Source organism: Hippopotamus amphibius, chromosome 7, assembly GCF_030028045.1.
Source record: "Hippopotamus amphibius kiboko isolate mHipAmp2 chromosome 7, mHipAmp2.hap2, whole genome shotgun sequence".
Lineage (NCBI taxonomy): Eukaryota > Metazoa > Chordata > Mammalia > Artiodactyla > Hippopotamidae > Hippopotamus > Hippopotamus amphibius.
The window spans coordinates 130478055-130498287 of NC_080192.1; the positions used below are offsets into that span (position 1 = coordinate 130478055).

Here is a 20233-nt window from a genome sequence, read left to right on the forward strand (position 1 = left end):
CTCCTGATGCAGGTGTTTGAAAAGTCTCTCCAGGGTCTTTTTTTTTTTTTTTTTTTTAATTAATTAATTTGGCTGTGGGTCTTAGTTGTGGCACGTGGGATCTTTTGTTGCAGCTCATGGGCTCCTCTCTAGTTGTGGCGCATGGGCTCAGTAGTTGCAGCACACAGGCTTCATTGCCTCGCGGCACGTGGGATCTTAGTTCCCTGACCGGGGATCGAACCTGTGTCCCCTTCATTGGAAAGCAGATTCTTGGCCACTGGACCAACAGGGAAGTCCCTCCTAGGGTCTTTTACCTAGACGTGGAGTTGCTGGAGAACAGGGTGTATGTAAATTCAGGTTATTTTCCAAGGTGCTTATATCAGTCTTCATTCCCAACAGCTCCTGTTGTTCTATAGGCTCAAGGCTTCTTAATTTATGACCCTCTAGTAGTTCTATATGGTTTCTCACTGTGATCCTGATTTTTACTTCCAGACCAACAATGAAATTGAGCATCTTTCATGTGTTTATTGGCCATTCCAGTTTTCTCTTTTGCTAAATGCCTGTTCTTATCTTTTGCCCAAATTTCTATTGGGTTTTCTTTTTCTTGTCTAGTTGTAGGGATTCTCTTTTTTTAAGTTGAAGTGTAGTTGATTTACAATTTTATGTTACCAAGCTGTAGGGATTCTTTGTATATTCTAGATGTTGTTCATATGTGGCTAATATCTTCACCCCGCTTGTGACTTGTCTTTTCTCTTCCTTGATGGTGTGTTTTGTTGAACATAGTTAATTTTAAAGAAGTCACTTTTATTGAAGGATAGTTGATTTACAATGTAATGAAGTCACATTTATCTTTCCTTTTATGAAAGTTTTGTCTTCCACATTTATTTCTTTAATCAACGTTCTGTTGGGTACTTGAGGGAACCCTCTGTAGATGTTCCGAGTTTTCTTTTGTGGAGTAACTCACTCCCCCACTATTCTGTCCTGCAGACTCTAGCCACTTTGGTCCCTTCCAACTCATGTCAACTCAAGGAGCCCTCTGGACCCCAAATGGTTCTCTTCACTGTCATGTGGAAATTCTCAAGGCAGTAAAGTGAGGCAGTTGTAAGTTTCACCTAACTTGTTTCCCTTCTCTCAGAGATTATTACTCTTTTGTTGCCTGATGTCAGTGCCTTGAAAACTGTTGTTTCATATGTTCTGTCCAGGTTTTGGTTTTTGTTGTTTTTTATTTTTAATTGTTTTAGCATAGAGGTGAGATCTGGTCTCTATTGCTCCATCATGGCCAGAAGGAGTTTTTCCACACTTTGTTCATTTATTCCTAGGTACTTTATATTTTTTGTTGCTACTGTGAATGATATCTTTTAAAAATTATATTTTATAACTGTTGCTGGTATATAAAATGCAATTCTTTTTTGTTAATTTTATATCCAACTGCCTTGCTGTACTGTCTTTTTAATTCTAATAATTTACCTGTAGATTCTTTGGGGTTTCTATGTAGGCAATCATATCATTCACAAGTAATGACAGTTTTGTGGATAGTGGGCATCCTTTCCTTATTCCTGATTTTAAAGGAACTATTTCACCATTAAAAGTGACGCTTGCTATAGGTTTTTGGTAGATATCCTTTCTCAGGTTTAAAATTTTCCTTTTCTTCTTGGCTTGTTAAGTACTTTTGTCATGAATGGCTGTTAGATTTTTATCAAATGGTTCTTTCTGTATCTATTGAGATTATAATTTTTTCCTCCCTTAATCTGTTAATGTGGTAAATCTCACTTAGTGGATTTTTCTAACTTTGCATCGTTGAATACACCCAATATGTTCATGATGTATTTATTTTTTAGACATTACCAGAGTCAGTTTGCTAATATTGTGTTTTAGATTTTTGCTTCTATGTTCTTAAATAAGATTAGCCTGTAAATTTCCTTTCTTTTTGACTTTGCTTGTCTGGTTTTGGTATCACGCTTATTCTGGCCTGAAATAATGAGTTGCAGAGTACGCCTTTTTCTTTTCTTTTCTTTTCTTTTTTTTTTGTGGGAATGTTTTAAAATACTTATTTTATTCCTTTAATATTTATGGTGCCATTTAGGATTTCTGTATATTTACACCCACACACATAAACACTCAGTTCTGTTATAATGTTTGTTTTGAAAACAAATTTGTTCCAACACAATTGCTACATTAGGGAACTGTTAGAGCATAACTTGAATTTCCTGTTGCTTGAGCACCAATTATGTCCTTAAGAAACACTAGGTGAACACAGATAACTGTACCCAGCTGAACTGAGTCCCATAGGGATACACAAATACACATACACACATACACCTCAAACACCTAACAGATAGCTATATCAGTTCACCATGTGTGTTATGAGCCACACCCATCGATATCTGGTGTTACAGCTTTCTGTTCAGTTTCAGATAACTTCTACCATCTGATAATGGTAGAACCCATAAATTGCAACACTTTCCCTTGCTTAATCCACACTTGGTATATATGGGGAATGGGGTGGTGGCGTGAATGGGAGAGAAAGAAAACTAAGAAGAGACCAAGTTTTGAGTTTTGGTGACTGGATAGATGTTGGTGTAAATTTACTGAAAATGCAGAAGACAAGACAAGTGTGGAGAGAAGGTGAGGAGTTTTGGACATGTGATCTTTTACCTGCCTGGAGGACACTGAGATGGGCATCTGATCTTCGATTCTGGGGACCTGAAGGTCAGCAGAGAGCTCAGGGTTGGAAATAGAGTGGGGTAGAGGTGCTGGTAGTGAATGAGACCACACGGCCCTGGGAAGCCCGAGACAACCACAGAGCATCGAAGGAAGAAGCAGCAAAGGAAAAGTAAGAAAAAGAACTGTCAGAGATGGTGGAGGAGAACCAGGAGGGAGGTGTCCTGCAAACCAAGGGAGGACAGGGTTTTGAAGAGGCAAGGTCAGCATTACAGCTACCGCAGACTGAGGTTTCCTTGGTCAGTGTCCCCCCACTTAATCATCAGAGCTGTCCCAACGTGTAGGTAACAGTGTACACATTTCTTTCAAAAAAATAAGTGGAGGCTCAGATTTGTTTTAAAAAGTTGACTAAAACCACACGTAAGAGAGGAAAGCAACATACAAACTCCCCTCTCCCTTTCCCGATGCTGGAGTGTGCCTGCCAGGCTGCGCTCTCCTCAGTGAGGAGGCTGAGTCCAGGTTCAGTGGGTTAAGGAAGAAATGGCAGGTGAGGGTGAGGACACACGCTGTGGAGCGGGGGTGGGGGGAGGAGACTAAGGCAGATTACTTGGAGAGGAGAAAGTGAAGGGAACAGGAAAGGCTGTTTCTGTTTGTTTGACATTCACTTGTTCAGTTAGCAAACGTTCGTTCATGTTGAACGTTCGCTTCTGGGCACTGAGGATGTAGCGGTCAAAGCCCCTGCCCTCGTGACATTTAAGTTTTAACGGGTGTCAAGCAATAAACAAGAAAGCCATTGATAAATATAGACTTGTATGTGGAGATAGGTTCTACTGAGCGCAAGCAACGCGGGTGGAGCGAAACGAGAGCTGGGGGTGGAGGAGGCGATTGTGGGGAAGCAGGAAAGGCCTTCCTGAGGAAGTGACACTTTAGCAGTGCCCTGATCTTGTGAGGCCTTGAGGGACTGTTGATGGGATGCAAGGGTGGCCTGAGGGTCTTGAGCAATGAATGGCATGCTCTCCTGGATTTAAGTGGAGATGCAAAAGCTAGTGGAGAGGGAAGGGGCAAGGGGAGATGCCTGCCTTTGCCGGCGACAGGCCCAGGGCTGGCCTTGGTGGCAAGGAGAGACCTTGGTGGCAAGCAGGAGGATGGGCTCTAGGAGGGTGGGGGTCAGAGGAGGGATGTGGACATGGGGTATGGGGAGGATGCTGCGTCTGGTTTCAGAGGAGGAGCGGTCCTGTGATACCAAAGTCCTGGATCAGCCATTCCTGGCCATCTCCACAAGCTTTGGAATCAGGCCAACTAGAATACAAGACCATTTCTACCATCAACGGATCTTAGGCAAGTTGCTTAATCTCTCTGTTTCTTCATCTGAAGATGAGAATCATAATACCTTCATAGGGCTGCTATGAGGAAGAAATGGAATTATAGCTTTTGGCCAACCCATGATCGCCTCCTGTCTCTGAGGTCAAACCCCTGACCCCCAGAGGTGGCCCCCTGCAGCCGTCTTTGTACAGTGGAGCTCTGCTCCTTGAGACTGCGCTCCTGGGAAATAGTATAGGTAACAAAATGTGGCACAAGCCTCTGATCCCACCTGTGTTGCCTAGGTTTCCAAAGCACAGCATAACATAACATGGTAGAAACTACCAGGCCCTCTGTCATACCAGGTACTGTCTCCACACAGCCAGTGATTTTCCAGTGTCAAGAGTTCTGTGTGTGGATGTGTGGTGTGTGTGCCTATGCACGGCAAGGGGTGAGTAGAGCTTCCTGTAAGCCTCTTCCGGAGTCAATCAGATGGGGAAGGAAGAGAGACTGAGCCCACCTCTTTCCCTGGAGCCCTGTGACCTCAAGGATTAGATACCCATGTCAGTGTCACAGGGCCAGAAAGTTCAGGCATCAAACAGACCGGGTCACACTTTGCACGCCCTCTTAGTCAGGTTCTGAGGTCAGATTCCTTCTTGTGCTACCGCATTTGTAGAGGAAGCTAAATGCTTTAAGCTCTGAGGAGCACATCCTGTCTGAGTGTGTCTGAGCTCTGGCCATCTTAGACCTTGCACCTAATCTTACACCTAAGAGGCAGCCAGAGGTCTAAAGAGGAAGTGGAAGGGCCCCTAGCCCTGGGCAGTGGGCTCAGGAGGGGTTAGAGCTGGGGGCTGGGGAGAAACGTGGGGGGCAGGTCTGCACCTCCTGATCCCCCATTAGGTATCCAGGCTTCTCTAGAAGAAGTTGCTGGGGCCTCAGGGCCCCCCACGGGTTCCCCTACTCCTCCCCAGGTCCCAAACCCACATGAGCCACCGTGGTCTGCTGCCCTGGCCGCTATCGAGTCTCAATTTTTGTCTTTTCCAAAGGAAGGAAGGAACCCACCTCCCACATGGCATCTTTGGTCTGGGGAAATGCAGATTCTGGGACATATGGCTGAGGGGCCATAGCCAGTTTCAGTGACATCAGGCACCCTCCCCTTCCCTCCTCTGGACAGGGTTGTCCCAGGAAGGGGATGAGAAGGCTGGCCACAGTCAAATTTTACAGACTCAATAGAAGATAAACCCTTTAATTTGTTTCTGAAAAAATAAATCTCAGTGGATCTTTCTTTCCCAAAGACATGGCCTATAGAAAACGGTGGTTCCTGTGCTTTTATAAGATAAACTTTCAGGGGACTCCCCTGGCAGTCCAGTGGTTGACTCTGCATTTCCACTGCAGGGGCCACAGGTTCCATCCCTTGTCGGAGAGCTAAGATCTTGAATGCCAAGAGGCGAGGTCAAAAACAAACAAAAAACGATAAGCTTTCAGGAAAATACTTCCACAAAAATAACTTTTGTTCATAAAAATGATTGATCTTTGGTGGCACGATATCAGTCTGTGTCCACTTCAAGAAACAGTGTCATCAGTTTAGCTGCACGAAGGGAGAGGCTTGAGAAACCCCTCATGCCCTGCTCAGTCTGTCCCCACTGCTGGCCCCGTTCACTCCCCGTGGGGTCTGTTGGCCTCGTTGCATCTGTGTGTCCTCACTGGACATCGCAGCGTGTCCATCTGTCCCCACTCTGCCCATTCATGTGCGGTCTGTCAGCCTCTCAGATATCCACTGGACCATCAAGGGGAAACAAGAGTTCTGTGTCTGTCCTATTAGGTAGCTTTGCCATACAAGCAGGTTGGTGGGCCTGGTGCTCCGACGTGAAGTCTGCAGACCAGACGGGTAGGGGCTTCCTTTTTCCAGGAAGAGCTGCTACTAGGATGCTTTCCAGGTCACAAGTTGCTTGGAGCTGGGGTGAGGCCTATCTGAGATGTCTTGTGGTCAACAGGCAAGACATGACAGGTGGGGTCCTGCAGCCCAGGCCCCTTCCTTCAGGAGAGTCACTGAAGATTCCAAAACCCAGGGGAAGAGACGGGTCGTGTGTAAACTGTGAAGCAGGGGTGCCGAAGGGCTGAGAGGAAAGGGGGACTTGGAGCCGAGAAGACGCTGCTCCTGCCGTTGAGGCTCACAGGAGTCTCAAATTCAAGCAAGGCTGTAGCTGGTCCTTCTGTTGGAAAGGGAAGAAGCCAAAGAGCGGGATGAGGGTGGGTGGGGGCCCCTGGAAGTATCAGTGGCTGCTGCTTGTCTCCCTAGCAACTCCTCCCCTTCTCAACCCTGTGAAGGAAGCTATGACCCTGTTTCTCCAAGTCTCATCAAGCAATTCCCCATCTACGCGTCACTCCCCAAGCATGACGTATGATCTCAGTAAGATGGGCTGGCGTCCCAGGCCATCCATACCGAGCAGGGAGGCACCCATGACAGAGCCACTTCCTGCCTCTCCTGTGTGGTCCTCTGTATCTACACGGGCTCGTGTTTGTAAGTCTGTGGGCATCTGCAAAACCATGCACATGGCTCGCGAACGTCTGCTGGACCAGACGTGTGGATACTGCAGCGCTTGCTTGGCCCCCGGCTCGGGGCTGAGCTTTTGGGACACAAAAGTGAAGAAAACAGCCCCAGCCTTCAAGGGCCCCCACAGTCTACTGCGAAAGCCAGGCAGCAAGCAGATCGTCCCCAGGCAGCGGGATGGGTGCTTCGAAGGGGGAAGAACAAGGTCAGAGGGCTGCTCAGTGCAGCCTGTAGGGGGAAGAGTGGAAGACGACTCCAAGGTCGGCTCCCAGGCTGGAGGGCAGTGCCATTCACCGGGATGGGGGCGGGGCAGGAGCAGGGATGGGGGAGGAAGATGGACTCAGTTTGGGGCCCGTTAAGACTGACTACCATGGGGACTTTCCTGGTGGCCCAGTGGCTAAGACTACACGCTCCCAATGCAGGGGGCCCGGGTTTGATCCCTGGTCAGGTAACTAGATCCCACATGCATGCCGCAACTAAGAGTCCACATGCTGCAACTAAAGATCCCCTGTGCCGCAACTAAGACCCGGTGCAGCCAAATAAATACATAAATATTTAGGGACAAAAAAAAAAAAAGACTGACTGCCATGCTTGTGGGACATCAGGTAGAGATGACCAAATGAGAGCCATGCACGTCTGCGTGCCTCCTGGATGTTGGCAGCCCTCCTGTGTGTACCCTTGTGCGCGAGGTGCCTACCTCCCAAGGGAGCGGGAGCTGTCCCGACTCGGCGCCTTTGGAGTGGGGCCGACCATGAGGATGCACAGAGCGACGAGGATCATACAGGTGGGCACGGCACCGATGAGGACCTTGAGGGTCACCACCACCTGCTCCGCCTGCTTGCAGGCTCCTGACTCATACCCTGCAAAACTGGAGAGACACCATCCCGTGCTTCCCGCTCAGAGCCTGACTTCCTGATGGACGGGTTCCAAATGCCCAACCCCCATGCTATCCTGACACTGGATTCATGTCCTGGCCAGATCAGCCTAACTACGGGGGAAGGGATCGTGAGGGAACTAGCAGACCAGGGGGAGTTCCGAGAGAGCTGAGAATGTGGGAAGCAGAGGCTTCAGAAGGGGTACAGCCGCCAAGAAGGGCCCTCCCAGTCATGTGCACAAAGCTGGACTCACGGGTGGCCCCCGGCTGGCTAGGGTGGGGACTCTGCCCTTTGCTTCCTACACCACTAGTCTTTTGTGCCTCTGGTACAGCCCAACTCTGGGACTCACTCCAGGCTGAGAGTGGAGATGCCCAGGGCACCTGCACCTGAAAGCTTGGTGAAGAAGACATAGGATGAGTAGAAGATGGTCTCCAACCCTGGGCCGTGCTGGTGCTGCAGCTGGAAGTCATCCACGACGTCCGGAAGCATGGACCTGGGGGAGGGGGCTGCAGAATTATCCCTTTTATCCCCTTGACAGCCACCAGCCTACAAGCTCTCTCGGGACAGAGAGTGAGACAGATTCACCCTTGGGTCCCCTCTGCCCAGGTCCAGGACTGGCCCACAGAGAGCCAAGCAATACGTGTGCTTGTATTTCCCCAACACCCAGCTGTCCACTCTTCCTGCCACCTGGTGCTCTTTCAGGAGGGCTCCGTGGACAAAGCTGGAAGCTTCCATCTACCACAAGGGGGAGAGCCCCTCCCCAGCACAGCCTGTGCACGAGGGGCCAGGGACAGCGGGGTGGTGTGAAGGAGGGACACCCATTAGGAAGGACGTGAAGCTCCCACTCCCCTTTCCCCTCACCCAGCCTACCAGGGTAGCAGCAAGGACACAGCAATGCTTATGCCAGATACAAAGGCCACGACGTATGCCACGGGTGCCGTGGGCACAGCAGCCAGCAGGATTGCAAATGGCACCATCCCCTAGGGAGACAGACACACGAGCTGCTCCCTGTACCTGCACCCCTGCCCCAATTGCTCTTTGATTCACACACTCACAACTCTTTACTTATGACACCCTGCGTCTGGTCCAGTGCTAGGCACTGAGGACATGGAGAATACAGATGCAGCCCTGCCGGCCCGCAGGAGACTCAGGCTCCAAGGTACCCCCCCCCGCCCCAAGTCCCCCCAGGCCTTGCTTCCTGCCTCACTCACAAAGATCCCCAGGGCCGACATCCTCTTCCCAAATCGATGCAGAACCCACTCCCACATCGGGGTGCTCAGCACTGCCGAGACCTGTGAGCAGACAGAATCATCACAGCCCAGGACACGCCACCAGCGCCTTTTGCCAGGTTCTGAAAGCCCTGGCTTTTAGGTGGGATGCCCAATGTTGATCTTGCCCCCTGGTTGGGACTAGTGGCTATGAACTTTATGACTCTGGCCCCAATTCCACCCTCTGCTGAAATGCAGGTGACTAAGACCACAGCAGAGTCCAGAATATTGGCCCCCAGAACTCCGGCCACACCTGTCATGTCAAGGATCACACATCCCCAGCTCAGGCCCCTCGGTGACCTTGCCTCCATCACCCCAGGTCCCCTCACCAGGATGGTTAGCACCAGGCTCTGGACGTGGTCGTGCAGCTGGGAGGCGTGTGTACAGAACAGGACCAGGTAGCTCTGCTGCACCTGAGAAGGTCGACAGGAAGTGGGCACGTACTGGAAATGGCAGAAACTTGGAAGTCAAGGGCAAAGCCAAGGTCTCAAGTCTGGCCTCGCCTTCGGGACCTCCAGCTCTGGTTCCTGCCGCCATCGTGCAGTCCCCTCCCCAACAAAGGCCTCTTATCCCTGACACAGGTATAAACACCATTCCTAGTCCCCTTCCCCAGCACAGCTGAGATCAGTGGACTTTGCCACCCCAGACACCATCAGCTTCCTGGCGTCTGGGCCCTGACCCTCCCCAGCCCCACAAGCTCTAGGTAGGTTTCTCTCCTCCCAGCACCAGTCTCGCCAGGCTTGTCAGCCACTGGTTTCTCTGCGGTGCAGTGGGGACGAGAGACTGAACCTGAATCTATGCAGGGTCAGTATGGCCAGAGCCAAACCAGTGGGGATCAGCCTGGCCAGAGGTACCTGAACGGCTGCTGAGATGAACAGGAAGGAGATGACCAACTTCAGGTAGGGTGGGTGCCGAACCGTGAGGCCCAGCCCAGCTAGAAAGCCCAGGCCCTGGCCTGAGGCTGGGGCAGAGGTGTCTGCAACACAGGAAGGGTTCTTCTTGGCTTGGTGGAGTTCAAAACCAAGACCCATGCCCAAGAGCCCTGCCGCCAGCTTCTGCTTCCCACACTCTGCCTGTATCCCCATACCTACCTGGTTGCTCCTTCACCCCCAGGTACAGCAGACTACTGCACACGGGATAAGTCACAGTAACCACGGCGGCTGCAATGGAGTAAAGACGACTCTGTGGGGCAGGACAGAACTTTGGTAGGGGTGGTGTCTTCAACCCATGGAAGTGGGGATACCAGGGCTGGGCAGGAGTATCTCCCAATGGGAGCAGCACCTTCAGCCCAAGCTCAAGGATGCTGGGTGTCCCTCCTCCCAGTCAGCCCAGCAGGAGAGGGAGATCTAAGGGCCCAGGGTGGTCCTTCTGCTGGCCCTGTGCCTCCTGTGTGCATCCATGCCTCCTTGGGTCTAAGCACCCTCCCCAGCCCACCCCCATTTATTTTAAGCAAATATTCATTGCTGCTGACTTCTGCGTGCTAGACTCTGAGGTTGCAGTGACGAATGAGGGACCCTGTGCATCCACAATGAGGGGCTTGGGGTGTGTGGGGGGGACATCCTTGAGGAGACAGCTACAGTGTGGAGCCCGATGTCACAGATAAATGTCAAAAACAGGAACGGTGCTACTTTGCACTCAGCGGAAGACACAAATATAATGAAATACATCTAAGGCGTGCATGGGAGTAACAGGCACCCAGTTCAGGATAGGGGTCGCCTCTGGTGGGGGAGGAAAGAGGGAGATGGGCAGGTTTCACCAGTGTGTCCAGCACAGTTGCACAGGGTCCCACATTCAGAAGGGGCTGCACTTGGGGGTTAATGCTCTGCTGCCTTGAAATTCATGATGATTTCATCCATGAATTTGTGTTTTGTGAGTGAAGTCGATGCGACAACAGAGCCGGAACTACCAAGAGGCACCTGAATGTGTCTCACCTGGGCTCACGTGAGACTCCACCTCCTGGAGGGGTAGGTTCTCAGCCTCCTGCTCTCTACTTCTTGGCACCCCAGACCCCGCCTGGCCTCCTGCTCCCCAACCCAAAGCCACTGCCACCCTCTGTTTCACCCTCACCCAGACAGTGACCCAGTAGCTTCGGGGAGGGCGCTTGTAGTGGGGCCTAGGCATGGAAGCAGGGAGGGTAAAAAAACCCCTCTGGTCATAGGCTCATAGCACCATGATGGGTTCTGAGGGCGGAGCCTCTCACCCACCCCCATCCAGGCAATGCCTTGATTGGGGCAGTGGGCCATGGGAAGGGGAGATTGACTTCCCCACTCTTTCTGGGGCCCTACAGCTTCATTTTGCCCTGTACACAGGCAAAGTCTGTGGCTGGGCTGCAGGTGGGTCTGGGGATGCATACACAAGGACTTCCTTGTAATGTTTTCTTACGGGTGGTGAACCATGGGTATTGGTGGTATTATTCTCATACCATTAATTCTCAAATGTTGGTGGAGGTCAGTGATGTCATTTGCTTAAGGAGAAGGGTGGGGGGGGGGTTGAAATAAAAGATGAACTTGATGGATAAATAGACACATGTCCCCTAATCGCTGGAAAGGGACCTGCTCTGAGGGGAGAGGCTAACTCTCACGCTGAGGGTGGTGTGGGGGTTGGCGGTCCCCTGTTCAGGGCTGGGTGGCACTGGTCATAGGATGCGTTTTGCCCAGAGCTCTGCCCGGACACCAAACCCTTCTGCTGTCTCTCCCCTGCCCCTGCCTGTGGCCCTTCCCGACCCCTGTCCCTTCTCTGGGGTCTGATTCCTCCCCTCCAGATGGCCTGCTGATCTGTTGTTTGACTCCATGTTTAGAAGGCACCCAGCAGGAGAAGCAGATTTAGCAGGGAGGATGGGGGTAGTGGGTTCAGCCAGAGGAGCAGGTTAGGAATGAGAGGGCATGGTGTGCAAAGCCGAGCCCCCAGACAACCACGAAGAGATCCGGGGGAGAAGCAGCCCTGGAAGAAAGAGGTGACCCCAAAGCAGGGGTCCCAGTGGATCTGGGCCACCTGGGCACTCACCGCACTGGGGGAGATGGCCACTTGTCCTGGGAGCGCATCCTCCTTGCACCTGTGGGACCCGTGGGCACCAGACACGATGAGTCCGTGGACAGTGGCTCCCATCAGCGTCCCTGCCATCTCCAAGGTCATCCCTGGGACACATTGTGAAGCAAGGTGACTGAACTTGTGGGGCCAGGATAGAGCCACCCCACCCCACCCCACGCCACGCCCTCCTGCACTCACGGTACGCAGTGGCCGAGTCCCGCTCCCTGGGGCTGGGGGTCAAGAGCATGGTCAGCGCTGCGTAGGGCACCTGGAAGAACTGGGGCACCAGGCGGAGCTTAGGAGGGAGCCCACCCCCAGACTGCCAACCCAGGCTGGCAGCTTCCCCAGGCCAGGTCTGCACCAGGCTGGCACGTCCCCACGGACCCCCTCAACCCAGAGTTAGGGGCTGAGGGGCACCCAGCCTAGAGCCCACGAGAAAAGCTAATGGTCGGTCACCACCTGGTGAGCAGGTGGGCAGCGGGAACCTGGACGCTTGCCCCCACCACGAACACTTCAGAGTAGCCTCCAGCCAGCAATGGGGATCCAGGTATCCGGGCCCAGGAGGAGGGCCACCTGCTTACCGTGGCCAGGGCCTGGAACAGGCAGTAGAGGGTTGTATACCAGAGGCCCCGCAGGCTGGTGAAGGGGGGCAGGAACCACAGGAAGAAGTAGGCCAAGGCAATGAAGGGCGTGCAGCCCAGCACCCTGTGGAAACACCGTCCGGGTGGAGCGCCCCACGGCACCGGGACAGGGCACGCAAAGGGTGGGTCTAGAGCAACCTGAGCCCTCTGGGCTTAAGCCCTCGGCCCCTGGAGAAGCCCTGGGCCGGGGCTCTCAGAGTGGGAGCCATGGAGGGGGAGAGGTGGCTGAGGGGACAAGAAGGGAGCCAGGAGCAGGGGCTGGAGCACTTAGGGGCTGGGTGGTGCTGTTCTCTGTATCCAGGACCCTGGGGCACAAGCAAGTCATATCTCCTCTGGAGACCTTCCAAGACATCCAGCTCAGCCCGGCCACACTCCTAGACCCCCAGGGCCAGGCCTGCGACTCTTGGAGGCTTGGTCCAGCTCTGTGCCACCCGTGAGGGAGAGGCCTCTGAACACCTGCATGACTCAGTCAGACCCAGTCCATTCCTGTCACCTTCTGTCCAGTCTTGTCCTCTAACCATCCACAGCGTTTTCCACTAAGAAGCAGCTGTGGCAAACACAGTGATCTCAAGCCAGGGGTGGGTGCCGGGACCCTGAGGACCGAGGGGCTGCTCACCAGGGCATGAGTCGTCCAGACCCTGTCCTCCTGCTTCTGTTGATGAAGAACCCAGCCAAAGGGTCGGCAGCTGCCCCAGACACCTTCCCTCCAAACAGGACAAGTGACACCTGGGCAGCAGGGATCTGAAAAGCCAAAGTCTGGCAGAGTTAGAGAGGGTGTCTGGTCCTGCCGCCCATCAGGAGGAAGATCTGGGAAACTGGCAGGGGCCGGAGCCATGGTGTAAAGAGCTATTTGGTCTCTTCCAGGACAGGAATCTAGAAAGCTCTGAGGGCATATCTGCACCAGTAGAGAAGGGACAGGGGGAGGGAGTGACAGCTGTATACTAGCACATTCCTGTTATGCCCAGTCACTTTTGGAGAAGACTTGAGAGACGCCCCCCTGAAGTGGCTCAGTGCAAAAAGGGCACACCGAAGCTGACAGTCAGAGGCGGACCTTGTGTTTCACAATGAAAATGTTTTATTGACTTTTCTGATTACATTAATGATACACTCATTACAAACACATTCAAACAGTACAGAAAAATATTGAGCAAAGCTCATCTGAAGTCCCACCATCCTGAGACAACCGACAGGAGCATTTTGATCATGCTTTCCTGCATTTCCTTATGTCCATTTGCAATTTATAATTTTACACATAATGGGATCGTATCAGTGTCATTAAAAAAATCATGGGAAAAATAAATAAATAAATAAATAATAAATAAATCATGGGTACCTTATTGAAAACTTCTTTTTTGTTTACCCTCTATCCTCCACCATTCCCTCCTAGAGCCAACATTAAGAATCTGGCAGATATTCTTCTGGAATTTACTTTCTCCATGCTCATCCTTTCCACATGTACAGACATATATACATCCACATACCCATGCACCCATATATATGGGGCATATTTTTGTTTTGCTGAAATGGGATCATTTTATGTACTCTTCTCTAAAACTAACTTTTCTTACTTGGTAGTGCGTCATGGAAATCCTTCTGAGTCAACTGGTACAGATCTAATTCATTCTTTTGAGGGACGACACAATAGTCCATTCTGTGGATATAGCCCAACTTATTATCCAACTGCTTCTATATTTTAGGGCATTCATGTTGTTTCCCATTTTCCCACTACAAACAGCCTGTAATAAATACCCTGGAGGAGGTTGCCCTCAATAGTATTTAGTTTTTTGTCAAGCTTGGGTCAGAAATGCCATCTACCAAGGATGGTGAGGATGGAAGTATAGGCGGGGGAAAGAGCCAGACACCAAGGAAGATGGGAGTAGGGGGCCCCGAGGCTGCTGCCCACACTCACCTGTGCCACATCAAGCAGGAAAAGTTGCAGGTAAAAGGCTATGGCGCTGGAGGCCACCTGGTTGGGGACCCCTCCAATGCCATAGCACACCTTCGTACAGAAGGAGAGGCGACCAGCTCTGCTGTCCTGGGGGAGACACAGGAGCTAAGCCGCCACAGACACACAACAGCTCCCTACAGTCGCCTGACTTCCAAAAGCATCCTGAGGTCCCTATATCTTGAGGGCTTTTCCAGCAACCTCTCAGTCCTAATTTGTCCCAAATCATTGTAAAAGGAAGTGAGTTAGAGAAAGGAAAAAAAAAATCCTAAACCATGACCTCTAAAAATTTGGCAGGGCGGGGTGGGGGGGGGAGCGGGGGGGGGGTAGTTCTTCCTTATATTTCTCCCACAGTGCTTCCTGCTGCGGTCTGTTTTATTGTCCCAGTCAGCAAGCCAGAGTCCACTGGGGGTCAGGTGGCCCCTAATTTTGCCACCAACTTCCTGTGTGACTTTGAATAAATCACTTTATCTCTCTAAGCCTCATCTGTCAAATGGATATTCCTGCCAACTTCAAGGGATGTTTTGATGAACAAATGAAGCAATGGCTCTGGGAACTGATTGTTAAATGTCCGGGACTTTTGCAAGGCAGTGGTTACTGGTAGCCTGAAATCAGCCATGGTGTGAGTATTTATACCATAGAAATCAGCAAACATTACAAATCAGAGCATTTTCTTTTTTTTTTTTTTTTTCTGGAGAGACTGTCTGCGAACCAACCACTGAAATGAAGTGATGCATATGACCCCAAATATATGTGTGTACACACACACACCCCCCCACACACATTTAGGGATATGTGTATATATCCCTAAGCTATCCACTGAATTCCAGATTCGAAATCAGACTGTCTACTCACAGCCCCATGTGGCTGCCAAACAAGCATTTCAGCTTAGCATGGTCAAAACACAGCTCATGATTTCTCTCCCATTGTCTTAACCTCCTAACCTTATTACCCCCGTTGCATGAAATAGCCCCAATGTCCACTCAGCAGCTAAGGCCACAAACCTAGGAGTTATCCTTGATTCCTCTTTCCTAACTCCCCTGTCTAACCTATCAGTGAGGGCCTCCTAAGTGGCTTCCCTATTTCTACTCTCATACCCTACTATCTACTCTCCGTCCAGCAGCCAAAGTAATCTTTTCATAACATAAATCAGATTGTGTCTTATCTCTGTTTAAAACCCTCTAACAGCTTGCCATTACAGTTTGAATAAAACTCCAAGTGCTTCCCTCATAGCCTACAGGAGCCCATCCAATCAGCCCCTACTCCCTTTTCCACTTCACTTCAGATAGCCCTCCTCAACCATGGTAGCCTCTTTCTTGTTGATCATAATGACCTTGTCTGCTGCTGCCTCAGGGCCTTTGCACTTCCTGTCCCTTCTGTCTGGAAGGCTCTTCCTCCAGGTCTTTGCAAGAGCTGACTTCTTGCCATTCAGGCTGAAGCCTAAATGTCATCTCTTTAGAAAGGCCTTCCCTGACCACCCAAATCTCTCTCAGTCGTACTTACTACAGGATATATGCTTATTTATTTCTTGCCTCTTGCCACCAGCATATAAACTCTCTAAAAGCATGAACTATATAACTTTTTTCACCACCATGTCCGCAGTACCTAGAACAATGCTCAATATATATTTGTTGAAAGAATAAATGCCATGAAGACACTTGTGTAAAGTGCTATTTCTTCCAAAGATGCTGGGAATCCTTCTTTTTCATCTTTTGCCTGGAGATGGGAGGGGGAGTGGAGAGCAACTATGGCTTCACCCATTTTGGTATCTTGCCAGGCACCCCAAATGGGCTCTTTGCAAAGGAAGGTCTTCCCGGATAAGGGTTTATCAAATCCTCTGCACTCTTCTTACCCACACATGAGGCAGGATGTGGTCTCCTTTCCTGACATTTTGGTGGACATTATTTCAATTCCAGAAAACCTAACAGCTGTCAGAGTCCAATATGATAGCTCTCCCTACCCCCGCGCCCTCCATAATGGGACTCTGGTCTCTCCTAAACGTACCCATCCAGTTTCTGGTACATGGAAGGCACTTGAAAAGAAAAAGAAATTCCAGCTGAAACTAGGTGTATGATATAATCTTGGAATCTTGAAAAAGACAGTTGCCTACTTAAATCATAAGCCCTTCAGTCAACTGAGAACAAGTTTCAGAGTTAGACAAACTTGGCAAATTTGAATGCAAATTCTCCACATCTGCCATTTCTAGCTGTGTGACCCAGGACAAGGTACTTAGTGAGGCTGAGCTTCATTTCCTCACATGTAAAATGGAGATAATATACCTCATGGAGTTGTTATGAGAATTAAACGTTAGCATTTCATGGACAACATACCCCTCTAGCCATTCATCTCACCCTGAATGTCTAAACTTCCCTGGGAAATGAGAGTCCCCAGAGGGCCTCTTGATCTAGCTTTCTTTCTTAGAGGCCACGGTCTTTAGCTCCAAGGTGACTGAGAGGGAGCACTGAGTCAACAAAAGGGAATTGAGGCGATGAAGTGAAGCCACAGACAGAATGATTGCGTGGAGCACAGAGCAGGCCGTGGATTTTGCACTCAGCAGGACGCTCAGACGTCCGAACTCCTCTCCAACACAGCCACCCTGAATCACATGCGCCCCAGACCCATCCAGGGGGTGGGGGGAGGGGGGACGCGGAGGGGCTAAGGACGCCCCTGGGCTCCCAGCGGCCCTCTACCCTCAGTTCGGAGCCTGGTTACCCAGAAGGACATCTCTGGGGGCGGTCTCCTCAAGGAGAGCCTGGTGCCTGGAGGAGGCCCGGTTTGAGCGGGTGGCTAAGCCCACAGCATCTGCCTGGAGATGGGGGAAGGAAGGCAGCCTCCTCACGCACAACTGAAAGCCCTGCCTGCCCCAGGGTTCAAGAGACCTCGGAAAGTACCCGGAGCGTGGTGGACGAGAGCCCCAGACTGGCCCTGGCCCTGCCTGACTAGCCGAAGCAATCAGGGGCTTCCTTCACTTGCCTAGGACGCGGTTTCCCATCCTGTTCTCTTTGGGGCGGCGAATACCCTCAGCGCCTCTCAACTGTCAGACTCCCCCAGGAGCGGTTCAGCACCCGGAGGCTCGGGCCGAGGACCCTGCGGGGCTGCCGCTGGCTGGCTGAAGGGCTCCTCCCAGACGCCCGGAAGGTCCCCGGGGCCCCGCGCCCGGCTCAGCCCCAGCTCCCCTCGCGCCCCTCGCTGTGCGCTCACCGAGCCCGGCTCCAAGGCGCGCGGTTGCCGCGCGGGCGACGGCGTCTCCACGGCCGGGGCCGAGGTCCCTTCCGGGGACGCTGCCATCGCGCACGGCTGCACCCGCACTGCGGCCGTCGCCCTGGGTGTTATCGCCCGGCCGGCCCCACCGGGAGGGCGGCTCCGGGGCCGAGTGGGCGCGGCGCGAAGAGGGGCGGGCTGGCGGGCGCGCCGCGGGCCGGGGGCCACGCGCGGGAAACCGGGAAGCCGCAAAGTGCCTGGGGTCGGGTCCCCGAAGTGAAAACCGCCAAGAGCCCATATCTGTTGGGGGAAAGGGCCGGCAAGTCACTCGGGACAGTTTTCCTTGGGGTGGGACTCCGAGGGAGTGACAGCCAGCGGCGGTTCGCGCTAAGCTCTCCTGCTAAATCCTCGTGAAAGGCGACAAACAGGTTCATTAGGAAAACGAAGCAATAGAATCGACTTGCTCGAACTAAGTTTATGACTGAGTAGGTTACAACCCTCTTAAAAAAATTGATTTAGGATGCCCGAAATACACATTCTCCAGCCTAATACAGATGATGGGGTATCGCCACGTAACTAAGTCCTGGCCAGTGAATGGAAGCTGAGTGGTGTGGGCAATTTCCCAGAAAGGTCCTTAAAAGGGAAGGGGTCATATCACATACAAAAATTAACTGAAAACCTGTCACAGACCTAACTGTAAAGGCTGAAACTATAAAACTCTTAGAAGAAAATAGGAGCATATCTTTATAATCTTGGGTTAGACAAATGTTTCTTAGGACACCACAAGCATAAGTTGCATTACATCTAAATGAAAAACTGTGTTGCAAACCATGCATTCAGTGAAAAGACAACCCACAGAATGGGAGGAATGTTTGTAAATCATAAGAACTTGTATTGGAATACATAAAGAACTCAAAACTAAACAGTAAAAAGCCCAGTTAAAAACTGGGCGAAGGATTTGAATAGATAATTCTCCAAGATTGACAAATGGGCAGTAAACACATGAAAAGATACTCATGTCACCAGAGAAATACAAAACTACAAGAAATACAAAACTCCACTAGGAAGGCTATAATTAAAAAGACAATAACAAGTGTTGGGGAGAATGTGGAAAATCATACATTGGAAGTGGGCACGTAAACAGTGCAGGTGCTTTGGAAGTTTGGCAGTCCTTCAAAAGTAGAAAATTTTTATGACCCAGCAATTCCACTCCTAAGAATTTAACCAAAATGAAAACATGATCACACAACTTGAACACAAATGTTCATAGCAGCACTATTTATAATAGCTAAAGAGGAAACAACCCAAATGTCCATCAACTGATGGATAAATGTTTAGACTGTTAGGAATATTCATATAATGGACTATTAGTATTATAAAGGACATGGATGAACTTTGAAAACATTATGTTGTGAAAAAAAAGCCAGTCACAGACCACATAATGTATGACTCCATTCATATGAAATGTCCAAAAAGCTAAACCTATAGAAAGAATGTAGGCTTCTTGGTCGCCTAGAACTGAGGTTGGAGAAAGACTGTTAATGAGGTTTCCTACAGAGATAAAAATATTCTAAAATCAGATTGTGGTGATGCCTGCACAATTCTGTGAATATACTAAGAAACCATTGAGTCGTACATTTTAAATGGGTGAATTGTAAGGTAAGTGAATTACATCTCAATAGCTTTTTAAGAAACAGAACGGATATGCTTCTTCTACTGGATGAAATGATGAAATGCAAATACAATGGCTGGTGCTAGCGAGGCTATCTGGAGACCTCAAGTTAACTGGTGCTGAGATCAGCTGATTAACAATACTGGAGTCATGGGACTTCCCTGGTGATGCAGTGGTTAAGAATCCGCCTGCCAATACAGGGGACATGGGTTCGATCCCTGCTCTGGGAAGATCCCACATGCCGAGGAGCAACTAAGCTCATGCGCCACAACTACTGAAGCCCATGCACCTTGAAACCATGCTCAACAAGAGAAGCCACCTCAATAAGAAGGCTGTGAACCACAAGGCAGAGTAGCCCCCGCTCTCCAGAAGTAGCGAAAACCTGCACGCAGCAACGAAGACCCAACATAGGCACCCCCCCACCTCCACCCCCCCCCCAAAAAAAAGACAATACTGGAGTCATGATTTTTGAAGTTGATGTAGCAGCTCTGAACTGCTTCCCTCTGGACTTTTTCATGGGAAATAAAACTTATTCTGTAAGTCATTATTATTTTGGATTTCCTATTACAGCTAAATCTAATCCTAAAGTATACACTACCCAGTATAAAGCAAGTCATTCCATTTTCCATGCCTCAATTCCTTAATCTAGAAAATGGGTACCTTCAGTTTCCTTGATTGCAGCCCTAGCAAACAGTGGAGAGAGAACTAGGTAATGTATGTGTTAAAGGTTTAATTTCTTGGAAACTAAACGAACTCAAGGTGAGTTTCTTTGGATAATTTACGTTTTAACATGACACTTTTTATAAGCAATTTTAGCAGGTTTGGAAACACTTCACTCACAATACTTATACTTTGTTGCATATACTACCACAATTTTAATTTAGAAAGGAAGTGGGCAATAGAAAAAAAAACACTCCACAAAAAACCCCCCACAGAAACCTTCCTCCCCTTTTTTGCACAGAAATGTAACTAAAAGACATTTTTCTCCCTAACGGTTCCTATTCTACTTAAAGTGATGGCAGATTCCAAATGCAATTTTTAAAGACAAATAAGTAGATTTCAATAAGTAAAACAAACCTACAATAACCAAGAAGTCTGCCTTTCAAAATAAAAC

General features: G+C 50.2%; 1 protein-coding gene across 2 annotated transcripts; it reads right to left on the bottom strand.

Annotated features, from left to right (window-relative positions):
* Positions 1-6002: 6002 nt before the first annotated feature.
* On the bottom strand, positions 6003-19491 carry MFSD2B (MFSD2 lysolipid transporter B, sphingolipid). Of its 2 annotated transcripts, XM_057741438.1 has the most exons (14): positions 17448-19491; positions 14211-14336; positions 12918-13042; positions 12242-12365; positions 11859-11937; positions 11637-11767; positions 9725-9815; positions 9488-9609; positions 8963-9046; positions 8577-8657; positions 8236-8345; positions 7715-7858; positions 7188-7358; positions 6003-6152 (listed from the first exon to the last, which is right to left on the bottom strand). In XM_057741438.1, exons 1-14 carry the CDS (start codon positions 17532-17534, stop codon positions 6128-6130), a joined length of 1500 nt encoding a protein of 499 aa, XP_057597421.1. In that variant the 5' UTR covers positions 17535-19491; the 3' UTR covers positions 6003-6127. The 2 variants fall into 2 exon arrangements, with proteins under 2 accessions (XP_057597421.1, XP_057597422.1); XM_057741439.1 differs by lacking the exon at positions 17448-19491 and having other exon boundaries at positions 11859-11890; positions 14211-16690.
* Positions 19492-20233: the final 742 nt, after the last annotated feature.

Excerpts from the sequence above, each read along its gene's own strand:
- MFSD2B (XM_057741438.1), bottom strand. The coding sequence starts at position 17,534 with ATGGCAGCGTCCCCGGAAGGGACCTCGGCCCCGGCCGTGGAGACGCCG. Across the intron at positions 14,337-17,447 it reads GCGCCTTGGAGCCGGGCTCG|GACAGCAGAGCTGGTCGCCT; the intron begins GTGAGCGCACAG and ends TGTCTCCCCCAG. Across the intron at positions 13,043-14,210 it reads TCCTGCTTGATGTGGCACAG|ATCCCTGCTGCCCAGGTGTC; the intron begins GTGAGTGTGGGC and ends TTGGCTTTTCAG.